This window comes from Zosterops lateralis, assembly GCF_965231275.1.
Source record: "Zosterops lateralis genome assembly, chromosome: 13".
In the NCBI taxonomy this organism is placed as follows: Eukaryota; Metazoa; Chordata; class Aves; order Passeriformes; family Zosteropidae; genus Zosterops; species Zosterops lateralis.
The window spans coordinates 10061823-10087682 of NC_139773.1; the positions used below are offsets into that span (position 1 = coordinate 10061823).

The 25860-nt window shown below is 39.0% G+C and overlaps 1 protein-coding gene across 3 annotated transcripts; it reads right to left on the reverse strand.

The window, feature by feature from the left end:
- Positions 1 to 2876: 2876 nt before the first annotated feature.
- Positions 2877 to 24068, reverse strand: CEP152 (centrosomal protein 152). Of its 3 annotated transcripts, none has more exons than XM_083870563.1 (25): positions 23998 to 24068; positions 22742 to 22864; positions 22133 to 22233; positions 21861 to 21927; positions 20656 to 20824; positions 19862 to 20002; positions 18798 to 18937; positions 18297 to 18497; positions 16753 to 16900; positions 16005 to 16096; positions 15042 to 15205; positions 14239 to 14443; positions 13358 to 13450; positions 13102 to 13232; positions 12799 to 12927; positions 12534 to 12669; positions 11642 to 11821; positions 10257 to 10370; positions 9323 to 9973; positions 7789 to 7963; positions 5563 to 5644; positions 5370 to 5476; positions 4471 to 4627; positions 4083 to 4186; positions 2877 to 3957 (listed from the first exon to the last, which is right to left on the reverse strand). In XM_083870563.1, the coding sequence occupies exons 2-25, from the start codon at positions 22826 to 22828 to the stop codon at positions 3083 to 3085; spliced, it is 4449 nt and encodes a 1482-aa protein (XP_083726689.1). In that variant the 5' UTR covers positions 22829 to 22864; positions 23998 to 24068; the 3' UTR covers positions 2877 to 3082. The 3 variants fall into 3 exon arrangements, with proteins under 3 accessions (XP_083726689.1, XP_083726688.1, XP_083726690.1); XM_083870562.1 differs by having other exon boundaries at positions 5370 to 5497; XM_083870564.1 differs by lacking the exon at positions 10257 to 10370 and having other exon boundaries at positions 5370 to 5497.
- Between the last annotated feature and the right edge of the window lie 1792 nt (positions 24069 to 25860).

A 25860-nucleotide genomic window follows, 5' to 3' on the forward strand; every position in this document is an offset into this window, starting at 1 on the left:
TGGCTGAACCAGACTGAAAATAATTAAGTATTGTAGGACCAATCTGTTGGGTGTAATTTTTTCTATTTATCATTTGCTGTCCTACATTATACCTGAAAGGTAAATCAGCCAAAGAAAATCTAGGGAACAAAAATACAGCAAAGAAAAGAATACCAGTAGCATTCTGCTAATTTGGGAGTGTTGCTAAAGAAAGATTTAGTTAAATACTGTCAAGCTGCAACATTACTAGAATAAAATTTGATCTGGCTCCTACAGCATAAACACAGTGTTGAAAAAGGAATCATCTGAATTAAAAAGATGTAACAGCACATAATCAATTCTTGAATAAAGCAGGTAAGTTCTTTCAGCCATATAACATAGTGGGTGAAAATACATGACAGGCTTATTTTAAGAGATTCAATTTAGTGACTACTATAACCTTGGCTCAACTATCCAACTCCAAGGACACACTGCAACATTGCATCCTCCTTTCCCACTGGTGTCAGCTGTCCAATTTCAGGAGTTGCCACCCTCTATGCTACTCTGTTAAATTGCTTCATTCTTTCCTACTGACATTGGAAGGAGGAGGGCTGAGGAACACTTTTGACTAAGAGCTGTTGATTCTTGGGCTAAGGATCATCTTGCACCTTAAACTTTACTCACCAGGGAATGATTGCTGCTGTTTTGATGTAGATCTTTGCTCTTGGTCTATATTGTTGATTTTCATTAGGCAAAACTTAAAATCCTTGGCAGCTCTGGAGATGTCACTGCAAGAAGACACACAGTAAGCATTAGGTGAGCAAGGATTTATCTGAATCTTTACCTACCTTCACATTCTCACATACATTCCCATTTTGGTCCCTGAAGTTGCCCAGTATGACATAACAGAAACAGCAAGACGAGAGCAGTCAGTCAAGTGGAAGGTCCCTCCTCATCGGTGTGGCCCCAGCTTCTAAATTAAATATGTACGATCAGTAAATACTTCACTCTGCATTGAAACCACTGAGCTTTTAAACACTGTGAATTTGTTAAAAGCTGTGAAAATTGACAGTCAGAGTTATGTACACTACACTGAACAAGGCAACAGAAATAAAATGTGTTGCAAAGAGTTACATTGTTGAATTTTAAAAGCAGTTTGTGCATTGCCACTGAGTGTGGCATTTGGGAGAGCAACAATAGAGAAGCTCTTGAACTCACCTCAGATGGAATATTTGTAAAAGTTCTGTTTGGTCCACGGCAATGAGATGATGGGCCCTCAGCTGCTGCCTGAATGGTCAGGGATGTCCTACAGGAGAGTTGGATGTTAACTTTTACAGATCAAATCTGTAAAAGCTGGGTTGGCTTTTGAACTTGCCCAAGGATTGAATCAACCTGATGTATTGGCTTAAACCTTTATATAAGTACCTCTCACACAGGACTAAATGTGCTTCTTTTTTACCTTGTGGAATTCGGGAAAATGTTTAAGCTAACCAGAAACAGCCACTCATCATTGGAAAAAAAAAAAAAAAAGGAAAAAAACCTCCACTTGGGGCTTAGAGGACAACTAGTAAAAACTTTCCTTTGCAGACAAGGCCACAGCTATTTCCTCAGCTAAGAGCTTGGAATTTGGCCCTTGAACTTAACCACGGCCCATGTTTGTTTAGGCACCAGCGGTCTCTCATGGCCTCAGTTTGCTCCCACTGATGATGACAAACCCCACCTCACTAAAGAGGAAGTGGGGTTGGATTTATGGGCAACATGAAAGCCACCAAGAAATTCAGAAGTCTCTCATTAGAGCGCCTGTGAAAGTCTCAAGTCACAACCCAGGCCTGCGTACCAAGAGCTGAAATGCATTCTACCTGGCCAGTTGTCCTGGAACACAAACATGCAGGACATTTTTGTAAAGGAAGTTAAACACATTTGTCTTCAGATTCTGTACTATTTTCCTCTAAAAATTCAAAAATTTCTCAAACTGAACTATGACGTTCAACTCCAAAAGACCAAATGAGCAACCTTAACAAATAAGCAATTACATGTTACATATGAAAGGCATACAAAACACCCTTGAGAGAAGAGTCAGACTCTTCTTCGAATATCACTGAACAATAGCAAACAAAACCTTTTTGCTTACAACTCCCCTATTACTGTGGCTGTGAATTGCTGGCCCATAACTATTAACTGCAACAAGTATAATTTAATCACCCCCTGCTTAAGCTAGCAGCAAAATCCTCTGCTTGTCACAGGCTCACTGGAAATGAAATGCCATCCCAAAGAAAGGAAAAAAGTCTAGGGAAAAAAAGATATATTTTGAAATTTTCTTTAAAATGTGAGCTGGCCTTTAAAATAGATTTCTAAGCATCAGCAGGGCAAATTACTACATCTTCAGTTTACCCTGATAACCTATACTAATTAAGAAACACCTACAGAATATGGTCATTCTAAATGATACCTTGCTTATGGCCAGTATGAGCTATTTTTTTGCTGTATCAAAGGAAAGAATAATTGAAATGTAATTTGTTATGATAATTTAATGGAAAAATGCAAGCATATTTGGTTTTGTTGTGGGAACACAAACAGAGGGTTACAGGAGGTCCTTCAAAATGGAAAAGTCAATTAAAATACTAACTTCAAACAAACCCCAAAACTCATCTCTCATTACACTCTGAAGGAATTTTGATAACCATTTAAAAAATGACCACAAGTTACAGTAGCTTGGTTTTAGATAAACACTGCACGCTAAATTGAATATAAAAATAGATTCTATTTAATAAATTTGTATCTAGTGCACTATAGACATTTATGAAAGTGTTATTACAAAGGTAAATAAAAGTCTGCAGTAATATTTCAAGTAACTTGATAAAATTTGTTAGTGTAACATTGATCACAAAATGGACACAGTAGAAGAGGTTTTCCTCAATCATCACACTTTTATTTAAACATCAAGTTAATTTTCTTCTTCAAAAAAGGATGCTGGTATTGGTTCAAGTTAGAATGGCTAATTAAAAACCACTATCTTGCTGAGAATGGGGATCCCACACCACTTTTCTCCAAGCATTTGTTGCAGCATCTTCCTACATTTGAATCTGATATTGCATCAAGTTGTAGGACAGCTGAATTTGATTTGTCAAGAGTTAAGGAATGAAGTATGCTCTGGGTTTGTTATCTGCTGGCCTCTGCTGTAAACTTTTGTGCTGCTTTTTGTACTGAGAATCTTGCCACTGCCACTAGAAATGTCTCTCCAAGAACTAACATTTTCATCTGCAAGGGAAAATGACCTGATGTGAGGAAACTCTTCACAGTACACAGTCTCTGCTGGAACAATAGTGTTGGCTTTTTGTTGAGGATAAAAGAGAGGCATTTCACCACAATCCAGAAGCGAGCTTCCATTCCCAGAACTCCATTCACTGCTGCTTCCTTCATCTCTTTCTGGAGTATGTTTAAAATCTAATTCCTGAGTTCTCTTAGACTTAGTTTTCCATTTTCCACATGATTGGATACATCTATCTTCTTTCAAGCCTGTTCTTCCATCCTTGCTCTTATGATGAGTTGGCCCAGAGCTGTTGTGGCCATTTGTAACACTGGGCACTTGCACATTCTGTAGTGTTCCCTGACCAGCAGAGGGAGGACCAACACCATTACCTGCAGCACGCGAAGGTCCTTTGTTTGTATTTGCAACCGAGCCATATTTTTCTCTTCTTTCATCTTCACTTGGATAACATTCTGGTAGAACACCTCTAGAAGCACCACCCAGATTTTGAGAATTACTCCTGTCCTGAATATCTGAAGTCACTGTTTCACAAAGCACATGTTGAGTTCTGGTCCATGTTGCATCAAACTGCTGCCTCAAGTCACGAGGAACACACTTCTGGACAACTTTATCAGTGGCTTTTTCAGTACTGCTTTCACTACATGATTTGCTTTCCATCTGGTGTGACCTAGTCCGAAGCACACAATCTCTTTTGGAGCACTCACCTCCAGGATCGGAATTTAAATGCAGAGCTAGGAGAGGAGGGAAAGAGATAGATAATTGAAGAGAATGTTAATACTGGAAGAAAAGCATTTTCATTACTACATGCATTAAATCAACATGATCAAGAAGAGAAGGAGCACAGAATCCAGCACACCTGGGCGGGCAGATTTGCGTTGCGGAATGTGCCGGAGAGGTGTTTCCAGTCCTTTAGCCATTGTAGCAAGTTTACTGGCAGCATCCATTATTTTCTTTTCAGCTCTGTCAAGAATCGCAGAACACAATGGGGAAAAAAAAAACCAAAACCAAAAACAAGTTTAAAGGTAATTCAACTCTACATTTTACTTCAAGGCAATGTTACTGAGAGTCAGAGAATACTGAAAGGACAGTGTGCCAGGCAGCTCAGCAGTGACCTGGCACCAAAACGTGCAGCCTGGCAAGACTTCAGGCCAGACACTGTTTGCTCCAAGGTGGACAAACACCAGACTAATATCCACACGCCTCTTGCACAGCCAATAGTCATTTCCAAACATACTTGAACCTACCCTTCATGTTTCCCATTATCAGTGAGCAGTTGCTGAAGGCATGTCAAGTAGTATTTGCGCATTTTCCGTGCTGTCTCTTGGCGCTCTCTTAAAACCTCCACTTTAATCATTTCAGCAGCTCGTTCCTTGCTTTCACGGATATAACAAAGCATATCACCTAAAAAACACGCTTCATTAGTACCAGTTTTCCCCCACAGTGAGGAAAAAGCCAACACCACAAACTGGGATTTGTCTAGCAGACCTGGAACAAGTCAGCATGGACGTGGATTCACCTGCCAACATTCCACCAAATCCTCGTGCCAGTTGTTGCCCACTGGATGAATGCCAGGGCAAACCACAGCAGGTCAATATGAGGCATCAGAGAGGAATTCAGTTGTTTAATTCTGCATCTTAAGCAGGCACAGGAATTTGGGAGGAATGTTGGTTGGTAAAATATGGGTCTAGAAACTTTTCAATGGCCATGCAACCAGAATTACCTGCTGCACTCAGGTAAGACCTGGTGCTACACTTAATCCTTTCTCCTCACCCAGAAGGTTGCTGACTAAGCCAGGAGGCAGGATACAGCACAAGAGAAAAGCAGATTTTCTCTCAGGACAAGCTGCAGGCTAGGTAGGTTTTCTTCTGGAGAAACAAGATCAGTTCTCAAAATACACTTTACCACTTTAAAAGACATACTACAGTACAACAAAGCAAGGATGGTAAAACAAGGCTTTGCCCATCACAATACATGTTAAATTTAGGGTGACAATTCCATTTCTCACAGTCACTCTAGTAAGATGGAAAAATTTACTTCTCATGTGATTTGGTTGTCAGATTCCTGTCCAAGCTGGCTGAAGGAAGAAGCAACAAAGTAATTTGTTTTCCTCCACTAAATTTTTAGCTAAGACTTTAGTACTTACACTTAATCTTGTTCAAAGCTTTAATGTAGTGAGCACGCATTTCTTCCAGACCTTTCACAGAGTCAGAGGATGCACAAGGTTTTGAGATGCCTTCCCCTGACAGTGACCTGAAATGCATACACATCACACTGCAAAAAAAATCAACTTATGTCTACCCGGAATAAGAAATCATTTTATTTAGTTTTCTAAATACCTTGGTGGTGATCCCTGGTCTTTCAGTTTAGTCTTCATCTCAGAGTTTTCTTCAATTAGAGCTCCTGGAACCATCTCATTTTCTATTGAAAAAAGATGAACCATAATTCACTCCATTTCTCTAAATTCAAGTTCAAGATATGTTTATGTAATAACTGCTGCTCTGGTACAAGACCTCAATGTCCCAAAGCATCACTAGTTGCAGTAACAAGCAGATAGGAATTGATCCCAACACACTCAACCAAATCTGAATATAAAAATCACCTCATACAGCAATAAAATAAGCTTAAAGCCTTCATATGCCATTACTAACACTAAACTGAGATATCAAGCATACTTGGAGAGAAAGGATAAAAATAACAAGGATAAAAAATAACAAGGGTGGTTTCAATAAACATTGAAAAAGAATTATTAATTTGTGGGTTAGCAACCATGCTTCGATATATAAAGATATAAGATAAAACTTGGTTGGTTTTGTTCTTTTATTGTGGTGAGGGGTTTTTTTTGTTTGTTTGTTTTGAAGTTAATAACCAAAACCCCAATATCCACTGAAAATTAGCAGATCCAACAGATGAGAGAACCAAAGTTGTCTTTAGGTGACTAACAATCTTAACCTTGGATTTGCTCTGACTTAGCCTCATATTCCTTCACAGCAAGCTGAAGATGTTTGTGGGCCATCTCCAGCTCTCTTTTCAAGTCCTGGCACACAGTCTCTCTTTTTTTCAAGCTCCTGGCAGCAGCGCTTGCAGCACAAATCTTCCTGAGACCCAAGGTTCCTTTTTGTACATTTCTGACTTGCAACAGTAATTGCTAGAAGTTACACATCAAAATGGGACCAAAAAAAGAATCAAGCCCAAACTATTTACAATGTTCCACTCAGTTCTCTTCTCACTGGAAAGTATGCAATACTTTAGCCCAATTAAACTCATCACAAGAGGCTGTTCCAGAAGGTGCAGCAGCATCTATCAACTCATACAGCCCTCACAGCTTCAATGCACTTCCATCACTGATGATCTGAGTTCTCCAGTCAGCAAAAAGACTTGCAGGTTAAATGCTTTTAAAACTTTTTTAGGTTTGGTTTTTTTTTAACCAACAGCCAAGCAAGGGTCTTTTGAAGTCAGCTGAAGAAAACTGTCCCAGCTGGAAAGCCTCACACACGTCTGAGCCTGGTTAAGGGATACACAAAGACTGGGCTCCTTCCAGGACAGCGATGGCTGCTCCCCACAGCCAGGCCAGGGCGCTCTAGAGACAGGAGCACTGCAGTGCTGGTATTGTTCTGTGTTAATAGACTGTTTGTTATGTTGGTGTTGAAGGAATTCAAGCTACACTACAGGCACAGAGCCAAAAACTCTCTTGGGTTTTGTTGCTTTATGTTTTTCAGTTGCGTAAGAACTCAAACTAAACAGAAAGCCCCAGGGACATCTGTCCCTCCCATGAAGTTTTTCCCATCTACAGTGGCTCCAGTTTTGCCATAGCACACATGACAGCCTTGGGAAGAGCTACAGGGCTGAAGTACATACTAGGCACAGGAACTGGGGGGAAAGGGAAGAAGGGGAAAAAACAAAAAAAAGAGAGAAACACCACCCAGGGATTCACACTTTTTTCAACTACATTCTTGACAAAAAGAACCAGAGAAGACTACCATGCCAGGTCAAGCAAGTTCTTAACACAATAGTATCTTTTACATGAATGCAGAATTCCTTGTCTTGTGTAATGCCAAGAGCAAGCAGTATAATTCAATCTTTGAAGCTCCAATCTAGTTTTTATCCATTTACAAAACTTAGTTTAACCCGCCCTGCCTTTCATGGCCAACACTGCCTTGCATATGAACTGTTACATACTCCAGAAGTTTTACTGCTAACAACCCCCAAAGAACACACACACCTCTAGCAGATGAGACAGCTATTTCTTTCCTCCTGAAGTGTGGCTTCAAAAAGCAGAAAGCTACTAGCATTTGATAAAATGAAACCTCAAAGTCTAGCATTACATCAGTAAACTGGAGACCAGTACCATTTGTTGCAGTTTGTGACTTTAACTTAGCTTTAATATTGCTAATATTAAATGACCTTACAGTCAGAAGAACTGTATCTTGCTCTATCACCCACATATTTACTAATTAACTAACTTTTCACCAGGGTCATCAATAGGACATTGACTATTAAAGACTGCTACTAACAAGCTTAATTTGATGATATGCAATCTGCCAGATTAAGATCAAACCCAATACCTTTGTCTGTTTCAGCTTCCTGCAAGGGTGTCTGTCTTCTCAGTCTCCTTTGTGCTTCTGCTTGGTGCCCAACATTGTACACAAGGGATCTTGCCACACCCCCAGCGTCTCCTGCACCATGTTGTGGGCAAGGGTATGATGCTTTATTTGCCTTATTGAGCAGCTCTTCGTATTTCTGCAATTGAAAAACACTTCCTTAAAACCCAACATAGCAAAAAAGCTGTTCCACACCACAACCAACCATGGCCAACAAGTAGCCTTAGTAATTTTAACACAGGCAACTTTAAACCTGCAGTAGAACCACAGATTACAAGTCAAATCATGAAGAAAACATCTATTCTATGATGTAGAAGTTTTATTACGCATAAATCATTGCAACAGCATTGCCTGATTATCTTGAGTATTGTTTGGAAATGTCAGTAGACCTTAACATTGCCGAACTATACCCTGTCTTTGAATAGCTGAAGATAACTTACTTTTTAAACAGAAAAAAACATTACTAGGAAATTAAAAAGAATTCACTAGATAGGGTGGTTCAAGCCAACCAATGTTTTGAGATTCAAAGGCATATTAAACACTTTACCAAAGGACATTTCATTTCTGCTGCAGAAGGTGCATAAGACACAGGAATAAAGCTCCTGATTCTCTTTGCTATTGTGGCCAAGACTTGTGACATGGAAACATTTAAGGCCCATTTGCTGAACAGCAATACATTGGCACTAAAGAAATGGTAACATCCCGTCTTGTCTATCCTATTCTCAGATAATTCCCCAGCTATTAAATGCTGGGTGGCAATGGCATTTCCGGTGGGATGTTCTCCACAACAAAAAACTTCTTGCAGTGCTTATGCTTGTAATAAGAGGAATCTGCTAAATCAACAGAAACAAAGGCTTTGGGACACAATTTGACTCAGTCCCAAACTCCTCTAGAAGAGGGTAAGACATCTTTCCTCATTTGGGCAGGCACACTGAAAAAGATTTCCTAGAGGCACAATAAAATAGGCAAGACTCTTATTCCCAAGACAACTGACTAACTGACAAACTGACCTACTGCAAGCAATTTGCAAAAAGGATTTACTGTTTTCATCTTTATTTGTATAAAGAGAGGGAAAAAAGTGTAACATAATCCACAATCACTACCCAATCACAACTGCAAACTGGATTTTGCAGCTATGCAAAAATCTGGGGTGGGTTCTGTCATTACAGCCCATCTAAGAGATTACAAGGAGCCTTCAACAGGCTCCCAATCTTAAGCAGATAGATAAATTTCCTTAATTTACAAGTGTTTGCATAAATGACATTCCTAAATTTTCTCTTCTTTAAAGACTGAAGATGTCAAAGCTACATCCTTTCCCTTTTCACTTGCTAATAGTAGATGTAGCCTCCTTTTAGGTTTAGAGTACACTTATCAATGAACACAAATGTTGCATTTTCTGTTTCTCACAATTACATGGATATTTCATGGGAGAAAACAGGCTTGACTGACTTCTCAAATCCCTTGTCTGATCGGCAGTTATAATTTACAGAAATATTACCTCTTTCCATTCTCGCTCTTTCTTTTCCAGAATTGTGCAGACTGTGGTTCTATAGGCCTTTTGTAAACAAGCCTTCAGTTTGTCTTTGCCTTGACTGGCTAATTGAACATGAGAGTCAAAACACTTGTCCTTCCAACAATGTTTACTCTGTGTGCACTTGACTAGTTCTTCATGAATTTCACTCAACAAATACTCCAGCTCAACCAGAGTCTTCTCCTCATACTGATTAATTTCATCCTGCAGTCTCTTGGCTTCCTGAGCCTCCCATTCTCGCTGCTTTTGATCTAGTAACATCTTTATTTCTGCTTCTTTCTGAATGGAGAGATCATTCTTCTGCTTTGCAAGGTCCTCCTTGGCTGTTGCAAGGACCTCTTTAATTCTGTTTCTATGATCATCTAAGAACGACTGGTAGTCTCTCTCATTTTGCTCTTGTATCTGCAGAATTTCTTCTTGCTTTTCTTTGTTCCACTGCACACGGGCTTTTGCTACTTCTGCTTTGACAGCTGCAGGGATTTCCTCTTTCTTTAGCTCCAATTCCCTCCTCAGAGAAATTATCTTTTCTTCAAGTTCTTTAACTCTTAGTCCAGATTTCTCGGTACTTTCATACTCTTTCTTCCATTTCTCCTCGGCCGCTGAGAGAACCAGCGCTAACTGGCAAATACAGAACACAGTCATTAGAAATATATACACACATTCATAGATACACAAAATTTAACTCTCAGTCATTATAAATCTATTGGAGATCTCTTCATTTTTTTAAAATAAAAATTAAACCTATATAGGCAAAAAAATGGGTGTGGAGCAGAATACACAAGAGAAAGTGTGACTCCTTAGTAACTCCCTGTGCCTGTGTCTACATTCATTCCTCAGTAATATATGGAATTTGGAAGACTTAAGTGTTTATCAACACACATATAGTAGTATTTTGGGCTACCTGCTTGGCTGTAGTCTTTTGGTGTTCCTTTTCCCATTTTTCTTGTTCTGTCTTTAAATTTAGTTTGTACTCTTGCAGCCACTTGGCACGAGCTTGGGTTAAAGCTGCATCTACCTTTAAACAGATAAAAAATCTGCTTCAGTAGGTAGGTAGGTACACTGAATACATTGTTATTGTTACTTTCATGTAACAGTGCAAGAGCAGACTTCAGTTTGGATTGCCTACGTTTACAGAAATCAAAAGAATCAGACCAGCAGCATTTCATGCATTTCTTGATGCAAAAAATTGTGCCAAAATTAAAAATACTAAATTTATTTTTTAACAAAATGGTATAAAATCTGAGCCAGTATTGCTCAGTTCTGTTCAAAACTCCTGCAAAACTTGTTTAACAGTGTGAAAAACAAACCACATGCTACAGTTTTTTCAGAACTTTTTAAAGAATGCTATTTCTAATACCACAAATACCAATACTAAATTTAAGAGAAAGTCAGTGGAGGAGTCCACTTTTTTTTTTTTTTTTTTTTTTTTTTTTTTTTTTTTTTTTTTTTAGGCGACTTGATTGGACACAGCAGTTTCACAAACTCCAGGCAGAGAGAACAATTAGTTGTTACCTGGCTGGCAAGATTTTTACAGTATTTATTTTCCAGTTCTAATTCAAATTCTTTTAAGGCCTCTTCAGAGGCTGTATTTTCTTTCAGAGCCTTCTGGATCTGCAGCCTCTGGTCTTCAACAGTCCCTTCTAACTCTTGAGTTGGAACTTCATCCACAACTGTAACTTGGTCAGTTTGGCAGCTGCAGTCATTACATTCAACTACAGTTCTTCTCATTTCTTCCAGCCTACTTTGCCATTCTCTTTCTAATTTGGCAAAGACTTGTTCTTTATTCTAAGGAAAAAAATATTTTTTAAGAAAATCTCCCCAGCATCTAAATAAATAGATTTCATTGGTGTTTAGCAAATCAAACACTGTTTACACCAATGATCCTCCTTAATGGGGAAAGAACAAAACCATGCACAGAGAGGAGAGACTTCGGTGGCTCATCAAAGCTTTTTTCTATGGGATAGGATACACAAAGGATTTCTACATGATACCCGAGTGAAACAACAGAAAACATAACCTTCACTCAAGCATCAGGGTGGAAAACTGCAGCATATTACCAGCAGTGACATTCAGGGTATTCTCTTCATTACTCTGCAAGATCTAGATTTTGGGTTTCTTTAAAAATATGAAACATGCGTAATACCTAATGACTTCTTCACAGGCTTTTAAAATGACAGATCCTTAACAGCCACTTCCAATGGCAGAATAACAGCCCATAAATCTAAAGTTCTGTTTCTAAAAATAAACAACAAAACAAATTGAAATTCCCTGATCTAAGTTTCACACCTCTTTTTCTTCCTTTTCCCAGTGAACTTTGGCTAATGCAACTTCCTCTTGAACTTGCTGGTTTTTTTCTTCCAGCCATTGCTTCTTTGCTGCTATCATAGACCTGATGTGTTCCTCTTCAAGCTCAGTCCTCAGAAGTTTAAGGGAGACTTCTTTTTCTTCTAGTAGCTGCTTCTTGATCTAGACCAAAAATAAATAAATAAACAACAGTTGCTTCAGTACGAAGTGATGAGAATGCATGAGACACATGATTAACTCTCTAAAGGCTGTGCACTGATGACACCTAGACAAGAGATTCAACTCTCAACAAAGGTATTTCAAGATATTATATCAGAAGTTATTATGGGCTATTGCTGTAAAGTAAGTTTTTGTATCAAGCATCTTTACCCCCCTCATACTTTGAGCTGCACATTTTTGCTGTACTTGCTTACCTAGACAGTTGATCTACTTCAGTCATTGCACACTGATATCTTCAGAAAAGCAAAGTTTTTAATCAAATCAGTCTGAATTCATTACTACTTTAAAAAACTATAGTATTTTTTAGATCAGTCTTATATAGGAAGAAGTAAACTTGCATCATCATTCAGTGTTTTTTGAAAATGTCTTTGAATGTAAACTTCCATACTGCTAAGCATCCTCAGAAGTCAAAATTATGGAAGCTCATTACATGAAAACAAAAGCTATTGGGAAGTTACTTCTACAATATTTTAAAGCCCAGGACACAACACCAGCTTAATTTAAAAACCAGTAAGTCATATGCATAAGCTTATCTGATACAGCTGGCACCTCTTCCAAATGTTCCGCAAACATTTACAAAATTAAACATACTTATTAACATTACATCTTGAAAACAGTGTGAAATTATATGGTTTATAGGCATTTCCATTTGTACCTTCTCTTCCTTCAGCTGCTGCTCTTGCTGAAATTTCTGTCTTAAAGTAGTTTCCAAGGTGTCCTTCTCCCGACAAACTCCAATGTAACATTCCTTCACTGCAGTAATCTCTTTGTTCAGCTCCTCTATATTATCCCTTCAAAGGACAGATTACTTGATTTATCAATTGGCCTCACAGGATAGCAAGCTAGTTTTAAAATAAGTGTAACTAGCAGTGAAGGTCAGACAAAAAACATGAAATAAAGGAAATAATGGTAAGTCTTACTTTAACTGCGAGATTGTCTCTTCAGAAGTTTGAACAAGCTGCTGCTTTTCCACAGCAAATCTCTCCATCAGCTCTTTCTCAAAATGTGCTTTGGTGTCTTCATGATGTTGCTGATAAGTTCTTTCACACCTACAATTTCAAGAAAGGAAAAATAACTACCTGATTTCAACTACCAAGGTTCAACTTCTCTGTAAGAAAATACTTTTCTAACATCGATCTCCTCTTGTACCTGTCAGCTGGAACAAGATTATGTGTGCAGGGTGAAAACCCACAAATTAAACTAAATTAAGTTAACAGACTTACCTGTCAATGGCTTCTTGCTTATCATGATCAAAATCCTCAACCATCTTTCTCATCTGACAACAGAGGTCTTGATTTAAGCTTTTCAGGTTTTCCTCATTTTCCTTCAGTTCCTCAATAGTTGAAGCATGGGCCTGCACAAACAAGGGTCAAGTAATATAGAAGTGTAAGAACCTTTTCTAATCACAGGTTTTAGCACAGGGTGGGGGGTTTTGTGAATTTTTTTTTCCTGTAGTGGTAAGCAGCATCTCTGTCTTACCTCAACTTCCTGTAGCAAAGCTTCATTAGCCTTTTTGAGTCTCAGAACTTCTTCCTTTAGATTGTCAGAAGCATCCCTCAAATTTGTGATGGGCTAAAAATAAATACAATTAAGGTAATATCTTTCAAGATATAAATGATTTAGTAGTTAATGCTTAAAAAAGTTAAGAGTTGTCGAATAAAAATTGTACTTAAAATTAAAAAGCCAGGAAATTATTGCACTGCAAGATCACAGTTGTCACTGCTATTCCAGATGAATTCTTAAAACTCAGTATGATGAAGCTTTGGAGAAGCACACTCTCAGTGCTGTGTTTGCAAGCTGAATGACAACAGTCATCCAATAGAGAGCACACTTCTCCCATACAGTGCATTCCTATCCCACATCCAGGTCACCATGTACAGACACTGCAAGTCTGATCAATCTGCAGAGGGAAGGCAATAATGGGGTGAAGAGAGATGCAATATCAAGGAGATTCCTTGTTGATTGAATCACACTGTGAAGGCCCTCTGAAGGCAATCTGTTAAATGTCCTGTTTGTATAATCTAATGGTACTATCAGCTCTCCTGCAGAAATTACAATGTCCCTTTGGCTAAAGAAAAGCATCTTTTTCCAATGAAATTTACTTCTAACAAAAGTAGGACAGACACTAAGCACTATCAAGCATATAAATCATCATATTAGGACTCACTTAATAATTCATATGCTGCCCAGGTTCTGCTATTTAGCTGTTTTCTTTTCAACCAAATACACAAATCTAGAGTTGCTGTGAATACTCAGCTATGCATAAATTTTTGATCTATTCTCATAAGAAGTTTAAATGTTGGTTTTGTTCACCAAAAACCAGGAATACTTGACTTTTAAAGAAGTATAAAAGAACAAACCTCTGAATCTCTTAATGCTTTTTCTGCTTTCAGCTGCTTGTATTCCTCTAGCGTCTTCTGGCAATCTTTAAGACTACTTTGTAGTTGAGTTATCTGGTTTCTCTTCATTTTATTACTGCTTAATAAACGTTCCAGCTCAGCTTTTAATTCTACAATAATTTCATCTTTAGAGAGTTCTTTATCCATGTCTCTGTTCTGTATTGCACTATCAGGAAAGACATAACCAGTTGAGTATTTAAAAGACAAAAGACATTCATCTGAAAGGCAGTGGTAGGAAAGAGAAGAGCAACTAATGCTACCAGAAATACCAGGATGTCAAAGATGTGATAGTAAAAAGCGTAAGAGGACATGAATATCAAAGCCTTTTCATCAAGTAGCAATTAATTTACAGAGAACTTGTTAATTCAGCTGTTTCCTCAAAAGATTCATTCTCACACCATGTGAAGAGTTTTGAAACAACTCAACTGGTCGATGTAAAAGACAGCTTTAACTTAAAGCAACTATGTGGAATCTTTGAGCAAAGAGAGTATCCATTAATATAATTAACATACTTCATATAATGCATACAAGGAACAGCAATATAGTCCCTAGAAAATCTGAAGACTTATTAAACAGCAATTAGGCAACCAATTTATGGTATTAGTACAATTTTTCTGTTTCCCAGATTACCTGGCAATACAAGCAGTATTTCAAATATCTATCAAAAACTTATGTGTTGATCCAGTAGAACCCTCTTTTTACACATAACTTGCATAATTTCTTGAGGATTTAAAATTTTTCTTTCAACAAGAATCACTCAATACCTGCAGAATTTTGGCTTCTTCCCTGTGATTTTTTTAATTCCCAGTTCTACATAGGAATCACCCAGGCTCGTATGTTGCTCTCCACCTGCATCATTCAAAAATACTCCAAGCTTGGCAGCAGATTCATACAAAGCTATTTCTTCTTTCAGTTCCATTAATTCTTCCTGAAAGGAAGAGACAGAAAAAAAAGTTACACTAACCAGAGAAACTCCAAGCCAACATATCAGGCCCATTCTTCCAAAGAAAACAAATACATGGAGCTCTTGCTTCTAAATATAGTTATATTTAGCTGTATTTAGTTGAATTGTCTAGCATTAACTTACTTATACTTTCATTTTTCATTTCCAATATCTCTAGCAAAGCATGTTTTAAAACTACAAATTTGTTAAAATATACAAGAAATATTCCCTATTGTTCTGGTTACAGTCCATCTATGCAGTACTATTTCTTCTGCTCTTCTGCATTCCTGCAGTCCATGTATAGCAAAATGGATGACAACAAGAAAGTACATACCTGGAGAAACAGCTATTAGTCTAGTACTTAGTAGGATTCAGAGTTTCCAAGACAACAGATTTAAATCAAGTACATGAACTGAACTGGAAACAGACTTTCACTCATGCTTTACAGAGGACTTTCTAGCATTCCCTTTTGCTGACAAAAGATAAATTTCAGAACATGGTATCTCCTCATTAAGCTATGAGGCCCCCAGCACACTGAACTTACTTTTTTTTTTTTCCCCAAAAGCAGGTTGGACAGAAGTATGAGATCAGACTTGTGCCAGTACAATTGCCCACTGTGATTTAATTGGTGGGGAGGGAGAAAGTCCAACATGCAACACTGGGAGAGGAAGTAGTAAAGATGATGTACTTGTTTGCTCCAAAAATTTGAAGTGTTTCAAACACCAGCCTCTTAGTTATAATGCCTCCCATCAAATGAAAACATAAAATATTCAATAAAATTGACCTGCAAAGCCTTGTTCAGGTTGTTGCTTATCATCTGTGCAGACTGAGCTTGTTGCAATTGAAACCGTAACTGATTTGTCTCTTGCATTGAGCCTATTGTAGGAAAGAAAAGGGAGAAAAAGAGCAAATCATAAATATGCAAGAAAGTCTACACAATCTGAAGAAAGATCTCTGTCAAAAATAGCAATGTTGATTCTGGCAATAGGCATTACTGTTTCTATTTCCTTGAGCTCACTAGCAGCTACTAAATACATTACTATCAAAAGACTTCAATGTGTGAAGGTAGGCAAAAGTCAAACACACAAACTGCAAAACATTTCACAATCTATTCCTATGATACAGGTTTCCAAGAATCAGCCTCCAGCTCCCAAAACAGTTCTTCTCACCAAGACTTGAATCCAGAATGGCAATTCAAGTCGAGCACCTTAATACAAAATTAACTTGCATCCAAACCCTGTTTAGTATGAAACAAAGTTTATACATATGCAGCACAAAATACATATGAAAACACTTTAATCACTGTTGTTTGGGGTCTGGAGATGGTGTTTGCTTTTATTTCTATTTGGTTTTTACATCTTAGTCTAGACTTAACTTTAAGTCTGACTAATCTACTGCATAGGAAACAGTCTAGAACACAATTAGATTGATGTTGATTCCACTTCCATAGAAACTTCAATATGCAATTCCATATTTAGAAAAACTGAAGACATTTCTGCAAGGAAAGGTAATAGTATGAGTAAATAGCTGACCTGTTTGCAGTAAATTTGCACATTGCTTCTGGCTTTCTTCTAGGCTTCTTGTCAGTCGATTTATTATTTCAGTTTTTTCACATTTGGTTTCTTCCAGCAACTTTTCAAGTTGCTTAACATGTTCTCCTAGATTTTTGCAAAGCTCTTTCTAGAAAGAGAGTATTTTTACTTGTTTTACAAACGTTTAACCATCCAGAACAGTTTCAGATACAGATAAAGTCAATATATACAGGATAAAGGAGAAAAAAAAAATAATCTGATAACTAAAGGGGTAGAGGGCAGTTAAATCAATCACAGATCAAACACTATCCTTGGCTGACAAGTGACTTCTTACAGCACCAAAGTTCTGTTTTCACTGGGAGGCAGTAATTGTACTCATATATAAACATACATGGATGAGAATCATTTCATATTTCCTAGAGCAGTTACTTTTCAGCACATCAGATTATCTCCTGTAATTAATCACGTACACTTAGTCTATTGCAGGGGAAAAAAAAAAAAAAATCAAGCCTTTACATTATATCAAGCCAGAGCTTAAGTCAGTTTATTTTAACTGAGTTTAAGCCAAGCTAGCAAGTGCCAATACTCAGTAAAAGAGGAACTGTAGTTTCTTTTTCACTGGATATACAAAGCGGACATTTATATGGCATTACTTAGTTACCTACACAGACCTGGGAGGCACAGTACCTTGTATTTACACCTTTTGACTTTTCTATCTTCTCCCAAAACGTCCTCTTTATGCTACCATGTATTTTACAATAGAGGCAAAGTTGTAGTTGCAACATTCTGTTGCACTAACAGACAAAAATGTAGCAGCGCGTTTTGTTTAGAAGCAAGTACCAGCTGCCTTTCCAAGTATACAACCCATCTATTTCCATATGTTGAGACAAGAATCACAGAAATTTAATTTTATTTTCTTCATGTGAAATAAGAGGAAAATTTATTAAGATCTGCCTGGAATATATTGCTTGAATGTTACTAATAGTGGAATTGATTCTTATGACATATCAAGTAGAATAATTTCAGTAAGCTGTACAACCATATGACACAATCTATATCAAACTCCATCTGAAAAGCAGCCTTTTACTCCTCCTCTACTTTTAAATCCTTACTTCTAAAATAAAGTCATTGTTGAGTGGTTAGTCATCCTTCAGCATTTTGAGACCAAATCGTGGTAACAGACTGCTCAATAAAAAGTTTCTTGTTTTTTTTTCTCACATTACTTCTTAATTAGTCCTTTTCTTTCCCAGAGTTATTTGCAGAACTCTTTCAAAAAAAGATGGTGCACAGAAGGAAAGCTCAGGAGAGCAACTAAGACAATGAATTCCTGCCTCCTCTGCAAACTCACAATTTGAACTTGCAACTGCCTGGAGATGTTTATGAAAACATAACACATGGGCTTCATAATGCTGAGACTTTCCATTTTCTTAGCAGCTTCCAGAAGGAGTTATTAGAATTGTAGGTCAAGAAATACAGTTTGGGAAACATAGAGAGCTCTACACTCTCTCTAGACCAGTACTCAGCATCCTAAAATAACTTCTCACCTGCTCTCGGAGTGCAGATTGTGTAGTATCAAGTTTCTGCTCTAATGACAATACTTGCTGCTCATACTTCTGCTTGAGTGCAGAAATGATGGCCTCGTGTTGTTCTCTGGCTCGCTGGAGGGCGTCTGATCGCTGAAGTTCCAACAGCTGCTTTTGCATGCTCTCCATGGCCACCTCTGCCACTTTGGATTGCTTCAGCAGCTGTAGGATCAAATGGTATTACAGTAGTTCCTAGTTACATGCATGTCACTGTTGCTCCAATATTGAGTACATCAGTTCAATTTTTTTTTGTGCAAGAGTTGCCACAAGTCTCAGATAATGCTTGTGTTTTCATACACAGTATTTTCAACCAATGAATCCTATCCATCTATCATGTATTTAGCTTTTGCAAAGATCATGACCAGCATTTCAAAAGACAAGCACTTCTGCTTAATGCAAATGCACCACACATTTATCTGTAGAGGTCTTCCATAGTAAACAGTCTAAAAATATTTACAGTACCTGCTCCTCATTGGTAGTAAGAGTCTGAATTTGAGCTTCAAGGGCCTTGATTTGACCTTCAAGATGCATTTCCCGTTCCTTTCCATTCTGATAGAGTTTCTGAGACTCATGAAGACTAAGAGCCAAACCATCCTTTTCATCTGAAGAAAGAGACATAACTGTGTGAGAACCATGGCCAACCACCCAAGAACTTCATGCAACACAACTGTTGAGTACATGCTCTACAGAACCATTCACTCTGCCTCATACTATGGACAACAAGAGAAGACTGAACAAAAACATTCAGTCTCATCCAGCAGCCACTGTCTCCTCCTGGCAGCAGGGAGCACTCCAATACACTGTCTCCAGTAGGGTACAAGGTACAAGCCTCATCCTGGCAGCAGGAGGACCTCACATCCTCCCTTACACCACTTAAAGGGAGTCCTCTAGAAGAACAGCCAAATGGTTGACAGTTGAACTTTTCTCTCTCCTTTGCTTCTTTTGCATTCGAAAAATCTATAGTCTTAATTCTCTAAGTTTACTACTTTTTTTTGTTTGCTCCCAAAGAAATGGGAAACTAAAACAATCATCAGTCTGGCACAGATTTTATAATTTTTGAAAGAGATTTTCTCTACATACAGTCTATGAAATAGCCTGTTAAATCAGAGAGCACCAAAAAAACCAAACTTTTTTTTCATAGATGTCCACTTCTCCTATTGGAGTTTGGGTGTTTTGGTGTTGACTTTTTTTTTCTCCCTGACTTTTAAAAGACTACTTTGGCAAACTTCTCACTTTTCCATACATTTGTGATGCCTGACACATGGGGACTCTGGAAAACAACAGTGGTCTTGAAAATACAGGAAAAGTTACAACAGTTATGCTGTCAGGCACCAATCCAGAGATTTTTACTTAGAAAAATGTTTGGGGGAAGAGGGTTAGGTGCATGTAGACCCAAACCAAGTTTATAAGTATGATAAATATTTACAGAAGTGTCTTCAAAGACACTTTCTAAATCAATCTCAGCATTAAAAAGTTGCTAGATATGAATAAAATCTGAATAAAAGAATTAGAATAAAACATTTTACCTTTGACCATTGAAAGCTGATGATTCAAAAACCTAATCTGCTGTGCACTCTTTTCTAGCTTTTCATTAAGTTCTTCCAGTTGTCTTTCCCTTGCTTTATTTAGAACTTGAAGTTGAAGAATCTGCATATTTTCTGAAGAATCTGCCAAGTTTCAAACAGCATGCAGACAAGTCAGCACAGATACCAAGAAAGTCATTGCTGTAATTCCTGCTCCAAAATATATTTTTAATAGTTCTAAGTTCATTGCTGGTGCACAAAATCTTTTTTTAAATCCACATTTGATTCCCATCACACAAATTGCTCTGGCAGCAATGGATGAAGGATTGTGCAAACTACCATTCCAACCTAACAGCAAGCCCAGATAAAAGTTTACATGCTGTGAACTCACAGACCTGTGGTCACTACAAATTTACAACCTGTCTAACAAACCAGTTCTGTCATTTGCAGTGTATCTAACAGAAAAGCCCAATGTGACATCACTCAGAGACACTTCCTAAGGTACAGTGAGTTGTTATTTTCCAATATTATGGAAGGAGACAAAGCATCAACAGTTTGACATCAAGCCATCAGAAATAATTTTTTAGCTTCATAAGTCAAAACTAGATTTTCAATGCCTGAAACTCACATACCCTGAGCAAAAAGAGATAATTTCTAGATATAAAGGATTATATACTTCAACATACTTTTAGTTGTCCTCTTATCGAAAAACTACTGAAATCAACATGTTTTCTATCACTGATTTCCAGTGAACTTTTTATCCAAGTTTATTTCAAGTCTAAGCACCAAACACTTACTTTCATCATTGCCCAAGAATTCATGTTGCAAATCTTCAAACACTTCATTTCTTCTGTTTCCTTCTTGGATTCCTGGAATATTTTGATGAATGCCATTTTGGTATGGTTTATAAGTCACTTTGTAAGATTCTGGTGATTGGCCATTGACAACATCAGATGCAACAAATTGCTGTTGTGACAATATATACAAAAGAGGAAATAAATTAAAACCACGACTGTAGTCTTGCTCAGTGAAAATATTTTTCATTTTACAGGTTGGCATTAAGAAGAGTTCTAGTAGCTCTTCATTTTCAGGCTGCAATTCAGCACACCATTTAAGCATGGTAGAATTTTTCATGAAAGCTTCCACCTTCGAAAAGTGGTGAAGTGTTAACTTAAATAGACTAAGCACACACCTAAGTGAATCATATTCATTCTACTTCATGGAATTCTACCAAGGCAACAGAAAAAAGAAAAAAAAAATCATAATATGAACATATGAAAATTCAGTTATTAACATTTTGGGTTTTTTAAATAGGCTACAGAAGCCTCTCATCACTGTTTGAACTGACTGTAAGAGACTGAAGGCATTTAGAAATATTACTACCAATAGCTAAAGACCTGTGGAAATTTGCCAAGAGACAGAAAAATGTGCCAGCTTCTAAAATACGTTAAGATGTTCCTTTGGATCATCTGAAAAAATTATTATTTTATTTTGCTGATTGCTAAATTCTGGTTTATGGCCATTTGTATAAGGCCTGAAGTTTTCAGGAAGATGATACACATTGTTCTCTTGGTAGCAGCTTGGAGAGTTAAACCCATCTCTACCAAGATACACATCATCAGGACCATTTCAGCCATCCTGGTCACAGTAACCTTCTTTAACATCATATAAATGTTTCTTCTCTTCATCATTATGTAGGCCATTCCAATTCTTCCCATGTTTTTCAACATGATTAGTTTGTTAATCACACAAGAATTGTTCAGGGTACAGATTTTGTCCTTGTTCATAGCCCTATGAATGGATATCAGGCTTAGAACTGCTCTATCAAAACTCAGATTTCACCTCACCCTCCTTTTTCTGAGGTTACCAGCCCCAAAGTTAGAAATACTTCAAATGACTTCCAAAACACATCACCTATATGTATTTCTCTAATGAATTTAAACAATATTTAGCATGCTATTAGGAAGAAGCATTAATTACATCCCTGCCCATACAAGCTTACATTTGGAGGATCATTTAACAATGGATGATCGTTCCACCTTCCATCAATCTTCCCAGGCTCATGTGACCTAGGGAGACACAAGCAGCTTAACTATGTACTAATAACTTCAGGGGAAAAAAAAACAAACCATCTTTTCTGAAATTAAGGCACATCTAGTTTATTGCAAATTGCACTATAGCTCCCCTTTTACTTGGATTGCTTTTACACACCTCATTTGCTCTATTCTTGAAAGCACAACATAAATAACAAAAAGATGGTGCCAAATGCCTTACTGCTCCTCAGCTTCCTGAATGCTGCAGTCTGAGTAACTGGAGAGTTGGTCTCCACTGTCCTCCAGCATATCATGGGGAAGGTCTGTCAACAATTGTTGCAACTGAAACAGAACAAACAACATTTATTATATGCGCTTCAGGAAAATTAATACCAGTTCAGTCCAAAAACAGTGGCAAAGTAGGTCACTTGCACGAAATCCTGGTTTTCTTCCTTCAAGGAAGAATTCACAACAAGACTTATACTGCAAATTGACCATGTCAGGGTTTTTCCTTTGTAAATTCCAGGCAAGAGAAGTAGTGAACATTCAAAATATACTCTTTCTAAGAAGACTGGATGGAAATCCAGATAAGAACTTGCCAGTCAGTATCACTATGTTCAAGAAGTCATCACTGCAATGATTAGTGCTCTGCTCTGGACCAAGCAATTGGACACAAACAGAGAAAAACACACCTGAACTTTACTACTTATGCTTTTCAAGAGTGGCAGTCTGCACCCTCTTTTGTTCTTACCAGACTACATAAACCTTTTTCTTTCTTTCTAAGCACTGAAAAGGTAAAAAGAAGCTAAAATCGCAAGCCTTCAGATTAAATGACTTAGTTCTTTTTCACCTCTTGTTCTCTTGCATAATCTTCTTGGTCATAGTCTTCATCATCATGTTGAGTTTGTAGAGCTCCACTATCAAAGTCAAGGGACATTGTTTTCTAATATGGATTTTGTGTATCCAGCAAAACCTACCACAGGACAGGAAAACATCACATGTGAGTAAAATACAAGAGGAATCAAAAAGCACCACCCTCATCATCTGAATTACCTAGCACAAAAATATAATTTTTTAAACAGCCATTGCACATTACTTACTTGTTTCTCACATGTCCAAGCCTACTCACTTCCAAGAATTTAGCATTTAAAACAAGTATTTGGGCTTTTCATAGGCTGACATTATATAATTTCTAAAGTTCACTTACAACCAAACATTATTTTCTGCAGGTTCTAGTATTGTACAGTATACATATGATGTGATCTATGAAGATAGCTATGTCCATTTCTACATCTTGCTTTGTAGCCTTCTAGATACTAACTACATTTCATGTAAAAAACTGAAAGTATGCTGTTCCTTGTGCATTTGGATAACAGCTCCAAAAGGAAAAATAGGAAAATTATCACAGAAATCTGAAAAGTATCACATCAGTTGCAGATTTCACTGCTTAACGAAGAGAGTCTTGACTCCCAAGGGCTTGTATATACGAAGCGGTGTGTTCACACGAAGCTACTCTGTATAAGTGCTGGTCCACCTTTGGTTACAAGATAAGCTACTCCCTGTTCAAGAAACACTTGTTTGGGCACACAGGTGCAGTACATACTAGTCTTCACCTGGTGTTATGCAACATTACAAGAGCATTATTCCCAAGTTAAAAGTCACTTCATCACGTTTAAAGGATGCTCTTGCCCACTGCTGTCCAAGGAAACTCTCCAGTGGAGCTGCAGGAGGCCTCACAACGCTACTCTTCTCTCTGTGCACCCCCTCCCACAGCAGGCTCTGAGGCACCTCCTTCCCCCACACCGCACCAGCTGTACACGACCACCGGCCCTGTCCCCTTTCCTTAGGGCCCTCCCCAGCCCCGGGAGCGCAGGCAGCCGGACGAGGGTGCACAGCCGCCAGAGCCGTGACCTGCCCCGCACAGCCGGACCTGGACGGGCCGGGTCAGCTCCAGGGGCGCGGGGAGAGCTCGGCCGCCCCCACCTCCGCCCGCTCAGACGGCGGCGCGGGGCCGGCGGGGGCGATGCTGCCGTTGTTCAGCGCACCTCCCGCGGGGCCTCCAGGGCCAGGAACGGCGGCAAAGCGGAGCCGAACAGCGGAACCCACCTGAGGCCCCGGGGCCACCCGCCTCCCCAGCCACCACCGACGCGGGCCCAGCGCTCTTCCGCATCACACCCGGCCCGCGCCCGCCGCGCTGATTGACAGCGCCGGGCACCAACCGGCGGCCAGAGTCCCCCTGAGCCGCGCTGAGTGACAGCGCCGAACACCAACCGACGGCCAGAGCCCTCCCAGCTGCGCGGCAGGGCCGGCCCACCCCCGCTGATTGTTTGAAAGCAGGCGCGCATGGTCGCGGGAACGCGCCTGGCGAGCTGATTGGCCAAGCAGGCGACCAATGGCAGTGTGCGTTTCCTGGAGGGGCGGGGTCTCTCAGAGGCGCCATCTCGCAGCGGGACGTGGCGGTCGCCTGGCAACGCGCGGCCGCGCGGTGACGTCACGTGCCCGCGAGCGGCCCCTCACGGGTGTCACGGTCGCGCTGAGGGGACGCGGGAACCTCTCCCGGCCGAGCCCTGCCCCGGGCAGCCCCCGCTTGGCTGCTCGGGAACCCGCTCTGCTGCTGCGGGAGCTTACCCTCTTTAAAGAATTAAAACCTCCTCAGAAGGAACAGGTTTATTGTGCAGAGTCACGGCAGGAAGCAGTTCTGACAAAGAGCTGGTTCCGTTTGTCACAGCCCCACCTGGTGCCTCGCCCTCAGCCCGGGCAGCGGGAAAGGAGCCCGGGGCAGAGACGCCTGGGTCATTTGTTAGAGCATTTTTATTGATGGGAGCAAACGGTTCATGTGTTTCAGTGAAATTTATATAAGTTTGAAAAGGAACGAACATGCTATGTCTAGTAAATGTGACATTATAGGCGAAATCAGCCATTTTTCCCAGAGGATTCTAGTAATCATTCGAACAGAGATTAACCAATTCTCATCATCTTCAAAGGTATTAAATGACATAAACAAGAACAAAAAAGGCCTTAAATGTGTCTAACAATTCATATTGAGTTTCTCAAGAGCAATATTTTGGAAACTTTCCAAAATTCAGACAACTGTTTTTCTTTTTAGCATGATTATTTCTAAGACTTCCAAAGAGGAGCAGACACTGTACTTTACATGAGACAGCTGGGCCACAAAGCAGCATTAGTAGCTTAAAGGAAGGCATGTAAATGCTAAAACCCAAAACTTGAGAATTAATGTAGTTTATTCTAGGAAAATGCATGGATGTGTTGTGTTTGATTTTTATCTGTAATTAGTTGGATTATCTGCTTTCACATCAAAAGATCTTGATATACTTCTATATTGCACTAGCACCCAATTATCTCCCTTTCCTTCCTTTTTACTTCACATTTCTGCTTCAGACACTTAAAAATATGCAGGAGCATCCGAACAAAGATTCAGGTCTTTTAAACTTTTTACATTAGTGATATTCAAAGAGAGAGACACAGACTGCATTATACTGTGATGCAAACATCACACACTGGCTCTGGCTGTTCTTATTCACTGGGAAGGTGAAAACTGATGAAGTGAAAAACGTCCCTGAGTCAGCATCTTGACTGGCAAAGTCAAAAAACTTTGATCTCATACTATCACAACTCCAAATGCTGTTATTTAAGTCCCGAGTAACTTTCATTTGTACTAAAAATAGAGGCAGAGTTCTGCACATTTTCCTTCCATGTCATAAAACTCAGCTTTGATGCAAAAATCAAAACAGCAGGTCTGTCTCTCCACTTGACACGCCACAGAAGTAGCTGGGTTTGCTTCATTTGCTCCAGAGTCATATCAAGCACATTCCAAAGTCTGACAAGGTGTGAGAATAGAAAGGATATTATGCAGGGGGTTGATATCCCAGTTACAGTTTCTTTCCAGCTGTCCTTGCTGTGGCACAAAGCTCCAGCATGAACTTTTGCTGGAGGCCTTCACAGGTGAGC